Source organism: Astatotilapia calliptera, chromosome 15, assembly GCF_964374335.1.
Source record: "Astatotilapia calliptera chromosome 15, fAstCal68.1, whole genome shotgun sequence".
In the NCBI taxonomy this organism is placed as follows: Eukaryota; Metazoa; Chordata; class Actinopteri; order Cichliformes; family Cichlidae; genus Astatotilapia; species Astatotilapia calliptera.
In genome coordinates, this window is record NC_137436.1 from 14,598,447 (window position 1) to 14,613,564 (window position 15,118).

General features: G+C 38.6%; 1 protein-coding gene across 1 annotated transcript; it reads left to right on the forward strand.

Moving 5' to 3' along the window:
- The first annotated feature begins 6,779 nt into the window (after nt 1-6,779).
- Nucleotides 6,780-14,920, forward strand: rhag (Rh associated glycoprotein). The gene is made up of 10 exons (XM_026142966.2): nt 6,780-7,047; nt 11,162-11,345; nt 11,588-11,738; nt 11,872-12,019; nt 12,219-12,391; nt 12,492-12,629; nt 12,738-12,859; nt 12,995-13,068; nt 13,183-13,256; nt 13,643-14,920. The coding sequence occupies exons 1-10, from the start codon at nt 6,864-6,866 to the stop codon at nt 13,715-13,717; spliced, it is 1,323 nt and encodes a 440-aa protein (XP_025998751.2). The 5' UTR covers nt 6,780-6,863; the 3' UTR covers nt 13,718-14,920.
- Nucleotides 14,921-15,118: the final 198 nt, after the last annotated feature.

Below are 15,118 nucleotides of genomic sequence, written 5' to 3' on the forward strand. Positions count from 1 at the left end.
CGCGAACCACCGGAACTTCCTCCTTTTGATGTGGAAGAGTAGTGGCTCTACTTTGAGCCCTTCTCTAACAACTGAAGTCCTCACCCTATCGCTAAGGGAGAGGCCAGCCACCCTTTAAAGAAAGCTCATTTCTGTATTGTCACTCTTATGGTTACAAAGCTCGTGACCATAGGTAAGGGTAGGAACGTAGGTCGCCCAGTAAATCCACAGGTTTGCTTTTATGCTCAGCTCTCTCCTCACCACAATAAACCAGCACAGCATTTACATCACTGCAGATGCGCCTAAGTATTTCCTGAGTGCTGTTAAACGGGGAAAACTTGTCTGTCTTTTTTTTATTTTATTTATTTTATGATTTTTTTAAGGCTATATAAAGTCTGATGACAGCCACTGTGAAATGAAATTATACAAATAAAACTAATTTGTGCTGAAAGTTCAGTTCTCCATGCATTGTAATTTTAAAGCAAACTTCTTATCACAGTATGGATACTTAAGCCCTGCGTGGAGTCATGAGGCTTACTCTCCTACACATGCAAAGTTACACACTTTGTTCGATGGTCAGGGGAACAGCACCACATTCCTGCATCTAGAGGATTCCTCTGGATAAAGAGCAACATATTGTGCAGCTTTGCACACAAATGAGCAAAAACTTATCCACCCATATCTTGTTTTTTAAAAGTCATTAAAGATCTTTGCGGTCATTTCACTCTGGAAACAGCACACTTCAAAGAAATCATTAAAAGCCCCAAATTACCATAGCATTCATACAGATGATGTCTGGATATGAACATCTTCGGTAGGCTAAGCTTTACAAATGTTGTGATGTAATTTTTCAAAAGAAAGCAAATATTGTATTTTCTCAAGCTTATTTAGTTAGATATCCAGAGCAGACAAGCATGATATCATCTTTACCCATAAGGCCTCAACCTTTGTCTAATCACTAGATCAAACACTGGCACTAAATTAAAGACTCCTGGGGATAGTCGCTGTGAAATGTGAGATTGAGAGAATGTACTGTTATCGAAAAGTAAACAGTTCTCACGCTCTCTGAAAATGCCGACGGACTAGAGCCAAGTGAGAAAAAGCTAATCCTCAGAGTTCAAAGCAATCAAGTTAATATATTTTATGTCTTAAAATGTTTTCAGATTGGAGCTTCATTTCTCCAGGGTCCAGAGTTACACTGGGAAAAATCTGTACATAAAATGGACACAGCCGAGTAGCTTATTTTTTTTCAATAACTAAAATCCAGAAAAAGAATTTAAGTCACAACAGCAGTCGCCTCAAGTCGCTTTATATTGTAAGGTAAGACCCTACAATATGAAGAGAAAACCCCAAGAATTAAATGACCACCTCAGAGCAACCACTTCTCAACGGTGGGAAGGAAAAACTCCCTTTAAACAGGAAGAAACCTCCAACAGGACCAGGCTCGGGGAGGGGCCATTTGATGCAACTGGTTGGGGGGTGATGGGAGAAATAAGAAAAAGAAATAAGATAAAAGAAAAAGAAATTACGACAAGAAGAAGCTGGTGTGAGAGAGTACTCGTCACTGCCATGAATGAATGGCTACAGGTGGTATGAGGGGCCGTACAAGCCAAAATTCTTTCTTTCACTTTCACACACATACATTCTTTCTTCACATACATATACTTAAATTTTTATTCTCATATTTACACATATTTAACATGCATAATGCAATATTATGCTCTCTTATACATGTGTTGTCATTCATGCAAATAACATATGTATGTAAGAAGAGAGTGCATGCATGTCTGAAGAAAATATATGTATGCAAGAGAATAATGTATGTGTATGAAAAAGTATAGTGGAAACATAAGGAGTAGTGGAAATGGAAGGTAGAGTGTCTGCACGGCTGTGATTGGCTGAGAAGCACGAGCCGGTTACTTTCAGGTGTCTAACAGCATGGACGGGGGAGAAGAAACTTGAGTACTTCAGCAAGCTTTGCAATATCAGTCTTTTCGATATCAGACCCAGAAACACTTTGGCAACTGAAACCACCGATCAAGGAAAAGGTAAGAACAAAACAGGATGCTACTTATCTGCACATTTGCCAAATACAAAATATTAAATATGCTTTGCTGATTTAGCAACACACTTTGGTACAACATTTTAGCACTAGCTAATTCGTTCAGATAAGCATCCACATTAAAAACAGTAAAGGCCATGATGTTTATTTAAATATTAGTGGCACTATTTGTACTTGTGACCCAAATGTAAGTTGATGCGTACTTTGATATTATTTATACTAAATTATCTTTATTAATGTGGGAGGTGGTAGCTACATTAGCTTGAAGAAGAAGACTGAAGAAGGATGAGTGACGAAACGTTTTCCCCACTGAAAACGCTACATCCAGATGAACAAAATCAACTTTTAGGGTATGAAAATATAAAAATTAAAATAAAACTTTGTGAAAGTGTAAGTATATGTATGTGGAGAAGAATGCATGTGTGTGAAAGTGAAAGAAGGATTTTTGGCTTGTTTGGCACCTCATATCTTTCTCTGGTTTCATAAGCAGTCAGTAAAAAAAAAAAATCAGTCATCCATTTAAGGACTGTGATGTATTCAGTTCTTAACTATTTCTCTCATTGTCAACGAATCTTGACGATCAAAACAAACAAAAAAATCGGTAGCTTCTCTTTAAATTTGTTCAATACGTTCGAATATATTGTTTAAGTTATAATGTCATTTTCATTACTACTACTAATTTAACCACAATGCTAGTAAAGAAAACACAATGGCTTTGACCAGCTTCATTGCTTGGTTCTTCTGGGTTAGGTCTGGGCATGTCAAATAAGTTTTCCAAGTGTATTCCATTTTTTGGTTCAAGAGTGACTTCCTGCTTAAGGATGAACTTCCTGTGTTACAAAATGCATACACGTGAATGTCAGAATGCATGTATGCAAAAGGATGAATATTGGGATTGTATGTATATGTGAGTAAAGGAGTACAAATATCTATGCGTTGAAAAATAAAGAGTATATATATGCACGAGTAGAAATGGCTGCACCTGTAAGGGTAATAAATGTATGTCAGCATAAAAATATGTAGCATTAATAAAAAATAGAATATGTGTGAAAGGAAAATTAATGTATGAGTGAATATACATGTATACACATTTTCACTGCAATGTTGACCCTGTGCTAACTTGCATATGACAAATAAAGCTGAAACCGATATGAAATAAGAAGAAGAGTGTACAAAGATGACAATACATGTACACATGTGTGACAATATCTGTATATGAAAGAACAATATATTTACACAAGAGTGACATAACAAACTTTAGCTTGTATGGCCACTCATAAAATGGACCACAAAACCCCATATATTTTTTCAAATTTACCAAATAGCTCACTATACCTCTCCCCACTTAAACAGCTTTGTTAGAAAGCCAGAGTTAAATTCTACATCGAACACCAATGGAATATTTAGTCAGTGCAAGCAGAGCAGTCTCAGCAGTGCAGCAGTGTTTCTGATATCTATCAAAGTGATTTCCCAAAGGGTCAGGGTTAAAAAAAAAAAAAAAAAAAACGCTCACTGCTCTCAGTTCTAAAAGAAGTAGAAATGTGTTGCTGGCAGTGATTTTCTGCTAGTTCATAAAGCCCCTGGCACAGTTGGAGGGCCTCTGGCCTCAGGTAATTTGGTGAAGAGTCTCAGATTGTCACCACACTCTCAGTGGGAGCCACTTAAAGGATCAGCGCCTGCGGCTCAATCTGAACCACTGTAAGCTCGGATGGTTTGTAGTGGGAAAGCAAGCACAGGGCATTTATGCTGTATGTAAGACTGACTAAACAGCTGATGGTAAAGCACTGAAAAACCCTGCTACCCTGACAAAGAAGCATTATAATTTTTAAGATTGTTTTGTTTTCTCCCAGCTCCCAGTTCTTGTTAAAAGAACTGGAAGGTTCATGAAGGACACTGAGTCAGACACACTCATAAACTCTCATAAACAACATATTATTCTAACCATAACGCATTGTATTGACGAACAGTTAAATGACTATTTTAAATCTTTGGTGGGAATAAGAAAAATCCTCCAAACAGCGTAAAGATGAAAGACTATATTTTCATAGTTAAATACTTGTAGAACACTTTAATAAACACACCAATGCTCCTCTGTATATCAGAGACAGATTTTTACTCTCTACTGCGTTAGTTTACCTGGAGGTTTAATTATCTTGGGATGGTTTGGTTCTCAAATATGAACATGTACACACTGGTCACATTGTTAGGGACAACTGTTCAACTGCTTGTGAACCCAAATTTCTAATCGACCCGCTGAAGTTCAAACTAAGCATCAGAATGAGAAAAAACACGATTAAAGTGACTTTGAACGAGATATAGTTGTTTCAAAAATTGCCGATCTACCATCTCCAGGGAGCAGTTGGAGATCAAGGGAGGATGGGCATTCTCCCTTGATCATATCTGAATGCACAACATGTTCAACCTCGAAGCAGACTGGCTACAGCTGCAGAAGGCACCACTCTTGTAAGGTAAGAACAGGAAGCTGATGGGATAATTTGCATAAACGCAATAATATTGGAAAACAGAAGATTGGAAAAGCACCAACTGAGCATTATTTAAACACCACAGCTATCTGAGTATTGTTTTCCGTCCACATCCAACCCTTTATCACCCCAGTGTACCCATCTTCTGATGTCTGCTTCAAGCAGGATAACACAAAATGTCACCAATCATTTTAAACTGGTTTCTTGAAGATGATGGTGAGTTTATTGAACTCAAATGGCCTCCACAGCCACCAGCTCCAACTCAGTACTAGCAAAGTATTTAACAAAGTGGTTGGTGAGTGCATGTGAGATACTTGTCGGATGCTTGATACATCCGCTTGAAGACGCTTGAACTCCTTGGTTGAGTATTTAATAAGCAGTTAATGTCATTGTATGTTGATATTAATAAGTGCTTGTCTTCAATGCTGAGATATTTATATCATAACACCTGTTTTTTGTGTTGAAAATTGGTACGTGTCTTTTGATATACCAACCTCAACATCTCGGGAGAAGTCACTTACAACAGAACAAGCTGCTGTTAACCAAAACGTTGATACACATTTATATGTGTTTACAACTACATTAGAGAGCACAATAAAGTGCTCACTAAATGTTTACACACTGCTAAATGGCGAGGGGTGGAAAACAAAGTGTTCCTGGCTCTAATCTAATCTCATCTAATCTAATTTAGAGAAAATGTGGGACAGCTAAGTCACAAAATTTAGTATTATTAATAACATGATGTTACACAAGTTCAAATCAAATCAAATCAAATCACTTTTATTGTCACATCACATGTGCAGGCACACTGGCACAGCACATGCGAGTGAAATTCTTGTGTGCGAGCCCCACAAGCAACAGAGATGTGCAAACACAACAACACAAACGAGCAAAATACAAGAATGGCCAACCTGAAACTAATAAATATATGTACAATATATAATAGTGTATGCATTTCTGGATGTGTATACTAAATATTTTCCTACGTGTGTGTGTGTGTATGCACATTTTTACAAATTAAATAGTTAAAAAAAAAATTTAAAAAAAATAAATAAATAATAATAATAATAATAATAATAATAATAATAATAATAATAATAATAATAATAAAATATATAAAATATACAGAGTTGAATATGTGCAAAACAAGTGGCATTTATATACAGTGTGGAGTGCATAATGTTGAAGTTCCAGTAGTGAAGCTGAGGTGTCTATGACGTGTTCAGCAGTCTGATGGCCTGATGGAAAAAGCTGTCTCTCAGTCTGCTGGTACGGGACCGGATGCTGCAGAACCTCCTTCCTGATGGAAGCAGTCTGAACAGTTTATGGCTGGGGTGACTGGAGTCCTTGATGATCCTCCCCGCTTTCCTCAGGCACCGCTTCCTGTAGATGTCTTGGAGGGAGGGAAGCTCACCTCCAATTATCCGTTCAGAGCACCGCACTACTCGCTGGAGAGCTTTGCAGTTGTAGGCGGTGCTGTTGCCATACCAGGTGGTGATGCATCCAGTGAGGATGCTCTCAATGGCACAGTGATAGAAGGTCCTGAGGATGCGGGGGGCTCATGCCGAATCTTTTCAGTCTCCTGAGAAAGAAGTTCAGTCATTGTAGATGTTTTCTTGTATTAAATTAAAGGAATTGTACAATTTGATTTTCCACGTGATTACCACTTGTTATGTAGTTTATTTTAGTGACACTTTGAGGGTGTTACCAAAGCGTAGATGATTACAAATAAATTACAACAAATCCACCACAACCTTTTCTTTCTACACATTTTGTGACAATATTTCTGTATATTTTGTATTTGTATCATTGTATCTGAAAATGCAGGTGCATCAGTAAAAACACAACAAAGAAAAATAAAAAATAAGCAGCATATTAGCAGTAAATAATTAGTATCCCCTTCTATAAAAGCACGTCTTATTTGCACATTAGATTTGCATTTTCTGCTGCTGTATTTCAAGACATAAAATGATGAGTGCAAATGTTAAGTACACAGTTAAGTTAAGTAAACAAACATGCAGTAAGTTTGACAGCGCAAAATGAGTGGGAAGGAGCAGTCATTGAGTCTTTTCATGTCCGCTCATTGGCTGGGTGTCATTACGTTTGTGTTTTGTTTTGCCCCCTCCGGCATCCACAGAGGAAACCCATCCCTCGTGAGCAAAGTGCACGACGGAGGGGGTGCTCACCACCGAGGCCCTGGTCTTCTGCCTTGTCATTGGTCACGGCAAAACCTACATCAGTTTAAAACCAGACACCACTTTCTTCACACAGCACAACCCCCTAAAAAGAGAGCTGAGGAGGGAGAGGCTGCACGAGAGATAAGCAGAGTTGGTCTCAGGATGCCTGCATATGCCACCAACATGAGGACAAAGTTCCCCATCATAGCCTTGATTTTGGAGATTATCACCATCATCCTATTTGCGGTATTTGTCGTCTATGATGATGGGGAACATGGACACCATGACTCACACGACACCCACAATAACACTGACCATAAATTGGAGCCTATGGACCTCTACCCCAGTAAGTCTACCTGGAGCCGCATGTGTGTTGAGACTGCATCTAAAAAAAAATTTAGACTAAAAGCAGAAAATATTAGTGACACTGAAATTTTACAGAAAACAAGATGACAAACATTTTGCTTGTTTCTCATAAAAATAGCAAAGTAAACGAAATTTCCACATTTATTTTTACTTTCTTTTTCTTGAATAAAATAAATTCTATTTTAGGGGTCTAGTTAATCAATCAGTCGCTTGCAAACATCAATTGGAGGTTGTTTGCAGCGCAGGTCAACTAAATGCAATAAAAGGAGTCATGGGGTTGAATTCTCATCTGTCACAAGGTCTAATCAAACACATGCAGCTGAGAAGACAAGTGAATCCTGTTGGGAAAGGTGGAGGTCACATGTGATTTCATTACTGTGTCCAAAAAAGGCTCATAAAGGACAGTCAGGTTGAAGCTGGAGGTTTTGTGCTGCATTCAAATTGATATTTTTCAAGTTATCCTGCAGTAGCTTTAGCATTTTTTGTGAGCTCTGAGCGGTTTCTACAGTTTAGCGGCTTCTTTGCAGCTTGTGCACTTATCTGCATTCAGATAGCTGCTGTTTTACTGCGTGAGTGCCTGCTCACGATTGGGTGGGGCGGTTGTGACACCCAAGAGATTAGCTCAGCATTGAAGCTGACCATATCTTCTGCTTCACATGGGATGTTTAAGTCACATACGTTGACTATCAAGAAATAAATTCTGAAGTAAAGATCACATTTAAGGCTAGACTCTGCTGTGAACTCTGCTGTGTCTTTTCTGCACAAAACTTATGTTATCTTTGTAACACTCCATTAATTCCCAGTTAGTCATAAAGGAGTAAAAAATATGCAGTGATTTATCTTCAAAAGTTCAGAAGGGATACTTGTTTTTGGAATAACAGGCCCAGAGCTAAAACTTTTGCAAAATTTTAATTATGCTTGATAATCTAAAACCATTAGCATTTAAACTGGGACTGCACAATGTTAGAAAGCATGAGGCTTGGGGTTGCATGCTGAAAGAGATCCATTATCTCACACATCCCAGACTTCTGCAATTACAAGCTCAAAGGACAACAAATAAGCAGTTAAAACATGCAATTTGCAGAAGTAAAATTGTGGTCTAGTATGAAAAAATACCTCAAAAATGTTGTAATTGTGACTTTTTGTCTTTCATTTCTTCTTAAAGAGTGATTAATATGCTAAATTAAACATTAAAGTAAAGGAAGAGTTTGACTTAATACTTTGTAAAATGAAATAATTATTCATCTTTTTTTTGCATGGCTTGAAAAAAAAGGCTGCACAGTTGCACCTGAGGTGTCTCTCGCTTGTCTTGGTTCAGCCAGTTCTTCAGAGGATTCGCGTTACCTAACATCTAGGCGTGGTGCCAGTCACTGTGGCTGCTTTCCAGTTTTATCTCATCCCCGTCCCCCATCTACTGTTCTACAAAGAGAGCAATTCTGACTCACCCAGCTGAGAAACAGAGAGGGGTAAAAGTGCAAGTTCAGGGGCAAAAAGATTTTCTTCAAAACAGCTTCATGGAGATAAGCTTAGTCAGATGTCTACACATCAGCTTGCAGGTGCAGATGTCTTCAAAATGCTGATTGTTACTGCTAATTAAGACTGAAATGGAAAGATGTGACTCTCTTGTGGTGTTTGGTTTTGATGTTGAACTGTCAGAACTTGGAGCGTTTTTATTATAATAGAGCACACAGTAATCAGATGTTGAGCTATCAGGGCTTTTAAGCACATATACAGATTCCTGACTAAAGCAGATGTGAGTGGGTTTGTATGTTTCCCAAATACCCAAGGATGTGTTAGAAATTTGCTGACATTCTATATGCAGAAACAGTTTATGGAAATAGATGTGGATGAATTTAATCTCCCCCATTATCGCCATTTGAAAGCTGCTGCTTACAAAATAATGTACTCTGATGTAAATGGCGCATGGGAGCCTGACGCTTTAAACAGCTTTAACGCACCTACGTCTGAGTTTGGGCTTTTTAGTCTAGGGGATAAAATCAAAATGTTGAGATTGAGTTCACATTCAACCTCTATTTTTACTTTTCAAAATGCTAAATCATGATAAATAATACTTCAAACTTTTAACATAAATGTCTATCTACAAAATATGAAGCAGATGATACTTTTATAGTATAATACAAGGCCACAGCTAGGAAAGGCTGATCTTGCCTTAGCACAAAGACTGGAAACAACTAATCTGACTCTTTTACAAGTCAACAAAAATCTCCAAAGTTTAATGTTTAACACATTTTATGTAAGTGTAAAAACAACATGTTGTCAGACTGTTTCTTGGCAGCGTATAGTAACATCCTCCAGTCTTTGCCATTTGTCTGATAAACTACTGACAACTTTGTGGTAATAACACTTCAGCCATTAAACAGATGAGATGTAAAATAAAGAATTTTAGAGGCTTAAACTGGCAGATCTTTTTTGCTTTTCTTTAGAGAGTTCAAAGTTGGTCTTCTCCATTTTCAGTCTTTGTGCTAAGCTAAGCGAAAAGGCTGCTTTATATATTACACATGAACACAGCAGAACCACAGACTGTATATAAAAGATGGGCACACTCACATTGTTTCTGCTCTCATTATGTTGAAGCTGTAATTTTAGCATTTTGGCTAAATGCTAATAGAGACAACAACTAGAGAAAACTGTCTGTAGCTCTTTTTCTAGAGACAGACTAGACTATAGTTGGATGCAAAAATAGAGTCCTAAACTATCAGCTAAACTTCATAACCTTGGTTAGCAAGTTGCATTCATAATGTATACAGAAGCATAGTGCAGACATAGTAGACAGGTAGCTGCTAACTGGTGTTGAGAGACGAATGTGCAATACCACATAACAGGCTTTTCAAAGCTACCAACACCAAAAACATGGTCAAGAGGTCTAGTCCAGTGATGCTAATTAGCCTAGTGAAGCTTAGCAGACAGCCATTCACTGTCCAGCTGTTTATATCAGCACATCAGGCAGTTAGAATAGCCACACCCCTAAATAAACTCACCCACTCTCTTCTATCCATACACCAAAACCTTATTTGTACCATGCTGTAAGCATGTTTACTTTCACTGTGAAGTTCAACATTTTAAAACTAGCTTTCAGATTCTGCCACCAGTGGCCAGCAGAGGAACTGCAGGTGTTTTTTGCACTTGTTTTAAGTCATTTAAGTACTCATAACTAACTAAGAACAAACAAACTGAGAAACAGCTGTAAAAGTATTCTTTAAGGCTGCAACACAGTGTGTCCTGTCTAGACAATAACAGACACAATGTGTGCTCATTATGAACTAAGGAAATTAGTCTATTGTTTCCCAGCCTACACATACATACAGCTTGATATATTTTCCACATGTAAATCATAGCACGCTTAAAACCTTAAGGGAAAAAGAAGTCTCCCTTCCTGCCATGATGATGACTCAAATCCCCCTAAAATGTATTTGGCCTTAATCCAGACTCATCTATCCTCACTTATCAAAAAATTATATATATATATATATATGTGCGTGTGTGTGTGTGTGTGTGTGTGTGTGTGTGTGTGTGTGTGTGTGTGTGTGTGTGTGTGTGTGTGTGTGTGTGTGTGTGTGTGTGTGTGTGTGTGTAATCAAACAGGGGATATAAGATGAGCAAACTCCAAACCTTGCTGCCTTTTTCAGTCTAACGGCTGACAAAAAGAGATAAGAGTGCACAAAGCATCCCCTCCCTTTGAGACATCTTAAGTTTAGACTTATTAGCATCATATGCACTTAATAGAAAAGCACAAGCCCATAACCCCAACAGGGACAGTGGGGGTATTTTCTCAGCATGCCATTCATAGTGTGATTGAATTGCTTTTCCACCTGACAGGTCACAGCTGACAATGAGGCCACTGTGGACAGAAATGAATCCTGAGAAGTCCAGCTACTTCTCAATAAGTCATTTAAACCACAAAGTTAAAAAAAAAAAAAAAAAACATACCACTGTGAGCAGCAGGGTCGCAGCAAATACTTTACTTTGAACTTAATAAGTGTTTCATTCAATTCAATTATAAGACCACATTCAACTGAGGTTAAAGTGGGACTAGCTAACACAGCATTAACTGACCTCCCTTCTCATGTCCCCAGTGTTTCAGGACGTCCACGTGATGATCTTCATCGGCTTCGGGTTCCTGATGACATTTCTCAAGAGATACGGGTTCAGCAGCGTGGGCATCAACTTGCTCCTGGCTGCCTTCGGCCTGCAGTGGGGCCTCCTCATGCAGGGCATCTGGCACCTGGAAGGGGGCAAGATTAAAGTCAGCATTTTGAAGTATGGCTTTCTTCGCTGCACATATCGCTTTTCAAAAACAACTGCTATAAGAAAAATGCACATGGCTGGCTGTAGGTTTGGGGTTGCTGTCATGATGCAAGTCCCTAAGACTTGCACAGCCTTCTACATCATTACCAAGTACATGCTAAATAAAGCCAATTCCTGCACATGACAAGCTCTAATAGATCACAGATGATGTCTGTTGATGTTTTTTCTAATAACTTTTGTTCTCACTCCTGCAGAATAATCAATGCAGATTTCAGCACAGCTACGGTCCTGATTTCATTTGGCGCCGTTCTGGGTAAAACCAGCCCTGTGCAGCTCCTCATCATGACCATACTGGAGATCACCATCTTTTCCGTCAATGAGCATCTGGTGGTTGCTATCATGAAAGTGAGTTCATAGTAGCAAGTGCATGTGTGTCCATGAACTGAGCAAAAAAACATAAATCCCCACATAACAACCATGAATATTCACTGTTTTATCAAACACTACTGTGGGTCTATCATGCCTTTCTCTTCAACAGGCTAGTGATGTTGGAGCATCTATGATCATCCATGCTTACGGAGCCTACTTTGGCTTGGCAGTGGCTCGAGTACTTTACAGACCAGGTTTAAGAAATGGACATGAGAACGATGGATCTGTTTATCACTCTGATATGTTTGCTATGATCGGTAAGAGAGCACAGAAAATAATTCTGTGATCATATATTAAAATGTGTTTACAGAGATAGTTTTCCCTTCTTTCCCGTGACTTTCCCTCCCTGGTGCATCACTGGCCTCCAATGGAAGTCAGACTTATGCCATCTAGTGGACACAGACAGCTGTGCAGCATGGACCTTGACATTTCCGTTTTTAACATCCTCTTCTACAGGAACCATCTTCTTGTGGATGTTCTGGCCCAGCTTTAACTCAGCCATCGCTGAACCACCGTTGAGCTACACTCAGCTCACTGCAGTGATCAACACCTACCTCTCCCTGGCCGCCTGCGTGCTCTCTGCCTATGCCATCTCCAGCCTGGTGGAGCACAAAGGAAAACTGGACATGGTCCGGCAACTTTACTCTAATAGTTATGACAGTGACAGTTCACAGAGTTAAAAGCAGAAATTCAGTCATACACTTGTCTTTATGTCTTTCTACTGCACAGGTGCACATTCAGAACGCCACCTTGGCTGGTGGTGTTGCAGTGGGAACATGTGCTGACATGAGCATCGGGCCATTTGGAGCCATGCTGATTGGGCTCGTAGCTGGCATTATCTCCACCCTGGGATTCAAATACCTAAATGTGAGTCAAAGGAAAGACAACTGGTACAACCTGGTACAGGCTGAATCTGAATTAGCAATGTGTACTTTTGTTGGTGACTAAAAATCCCCTGTCATTCCTTCTCTGCAGCCTATACTGGCATCCAACCTGGGTATCCAGGATACCTGCGGTGTCCACAATCTGCATGGCTTGCCTGGCATCCTGGGTGGGCTGGCTGGAATTGTGGCTGCAGCTTTGGGGAAAAAAGACGGGTAATAGTCACCTCACGCACTAAAAATCTCACCACAGTATTATAATAACCCATATATACGCACACATAAAAGCAACATGGCTTTGACACGATTTACTTCATTTAAAAGTCACTTCTTCTCATCCTGTCTCCTTAGTGCTAGCGCTACCATGCAAGCTGCTGCCTTGGGTTCATCCCTCGGGTTCGCTTTGGTTGGGGGTACTATTACAGGTGGGAAGAGGAGATTAATAAAACTATAAATGTTACACCCAACGGCCAAATTGCTCAATGGAAAGACATTGAGGTTTAGAAAAGGGTGATCAAACATTCATTTTCTTCTTTAAGGTCTAATAATGAAGTTGCCTTTCTGGGGACAACCTCCAGACCAGAACTGCTTCGATGACTCTCTTTACTGGGAGGTAAGAAATCCCATTCCTCATAAATATTATCTTCAGGTCTCTGACTGTCTGGTGCGAGTGGCAGAAGGCAGATTTGTTTATTCAAGTTATTAACTCAGATAGACTTGGTTCATATATCAGTATAAGTAGAGAAAAAGTGAGCACATCCAGGCACAAAAACTACACATACCTGACAAACACCGTGTTTTAATAATTAAAGTATTAAATTAGAGCCAAATAATAACCAGTCAATCAGTATATCATTAGATACAGATTTTAATTCACAGAAACACATTGTGCATATCATGCATGTCCATAAATGCATTGTGCATTTGTTTGAACTGTATTTTGCTTGCCTGGTGACCATTTATGCCACAGACAAATAATTTGCATTGCTCGTTTTCCAGGTTCCTAATGAGGAGGAAGAGAACGAGGAGAGCCTGGCTCACGGAGATCAATCAAAGCACAAAGCAGATGTTTAAACAATTGCCCACGATTTTGCCTTAGCTATAAATGAAGACGTTTTTTAAAAAGTCACAGTTCAGCTCCACCACAAGACCAAATATCAGTTTGTTGATGCAGGATTTGCTTAAACGTGGTGCTTATTCCATTTCTGAACAGCGAACCACGCACAGAGTTATTTTCATCATAGTAAAGTTTGAATTTGTATCGGAAAGAGCACTTAAACATTTCCGCATAAAAGCTAAAAAAAAAAAAAAATATATATATATATATATATATATATATATATATATATATATATATATTTAAATTTGGTTAAAACTTCAGGGATTTTTTTTTTTTTTACACTTTGATTTATATTCACGAACCGCTCCACAGCTTCACTGCTGACACGCTTGTATAAGCTCTTTTTTTTTTTTCATTTTATATGATAAAAAAACATAAAAGCATGTTTACTATATGATTACAGTGTGTATTTTTCTTATACATTATATTTTTCTGTAGAAGCTCGAGCAGAAAAACTGCGCTTTGACCTCACTGGAGCCCAGTCCTCATGTGAGAGGTTAAGTCAGGCATTGTAAAAACCAGCAGTGTGGCTCTGAAGTGTGCAGGGACAGCCGTATGATATTACTGCAACTAATAAACCTTCCTAGCATTTTCTATCTTTCTGAGCGCAGCTGTAGAAAAGTTGATTGGCTGTCACTGGGTGAGCTGGGGTTTGTTTTTCACTCTGTTTTCTGTTCAGAGCAAATGTATTCCTACATGTACATACAGTTTAGATCTTAGACATGGACATGGTCAGTTTTATCAAAGCTTTAAACATAGCAACTGGTACTGAATATTTTTCAGATATTATTCAAACAGTATAAAAGGAAGCTACCTACTGATATCCAGTGCCACGATGGCAACAAACAAACTGTCATACCATAGATAGTATCATAATATCCACCATTTTTCTTTCCTCTATTGCTGTGAAATTTGTGCACTGTGCACTCCCTCAATCTAGATTTTGAACAGCATGACGGCAAAGCACTGCAGGACAGGTTAAAACACGGGACTGAGCGCTAGATAAAACTGACTTAATGATTTTCTTGTTTTTTCTCAAATGATCTATGATGCTCACACTAAAATGCATCATGATTTTGTATTTTTATACAGCTAACATGAGCTCTTATTTGTATGGTATACTATTACTGTCATAATAAACATGTTTTTGTACAGTTTTTGTGGTTATTTTAAAGCATGTTTCAATTATTTCAAGTTCTCAGTTTAACTAAAGAAATGTTATGGGAGGATTTTTTTGTTTTGTTTTGTTTTTTGTCTTGGATTTTTGCCCTCCTCTGTATAAGCAATGAGAGACAGAGCATAATTTTAATTCTACACAATATGACCAAGTTAAATGATTACCAGAATGACATCAG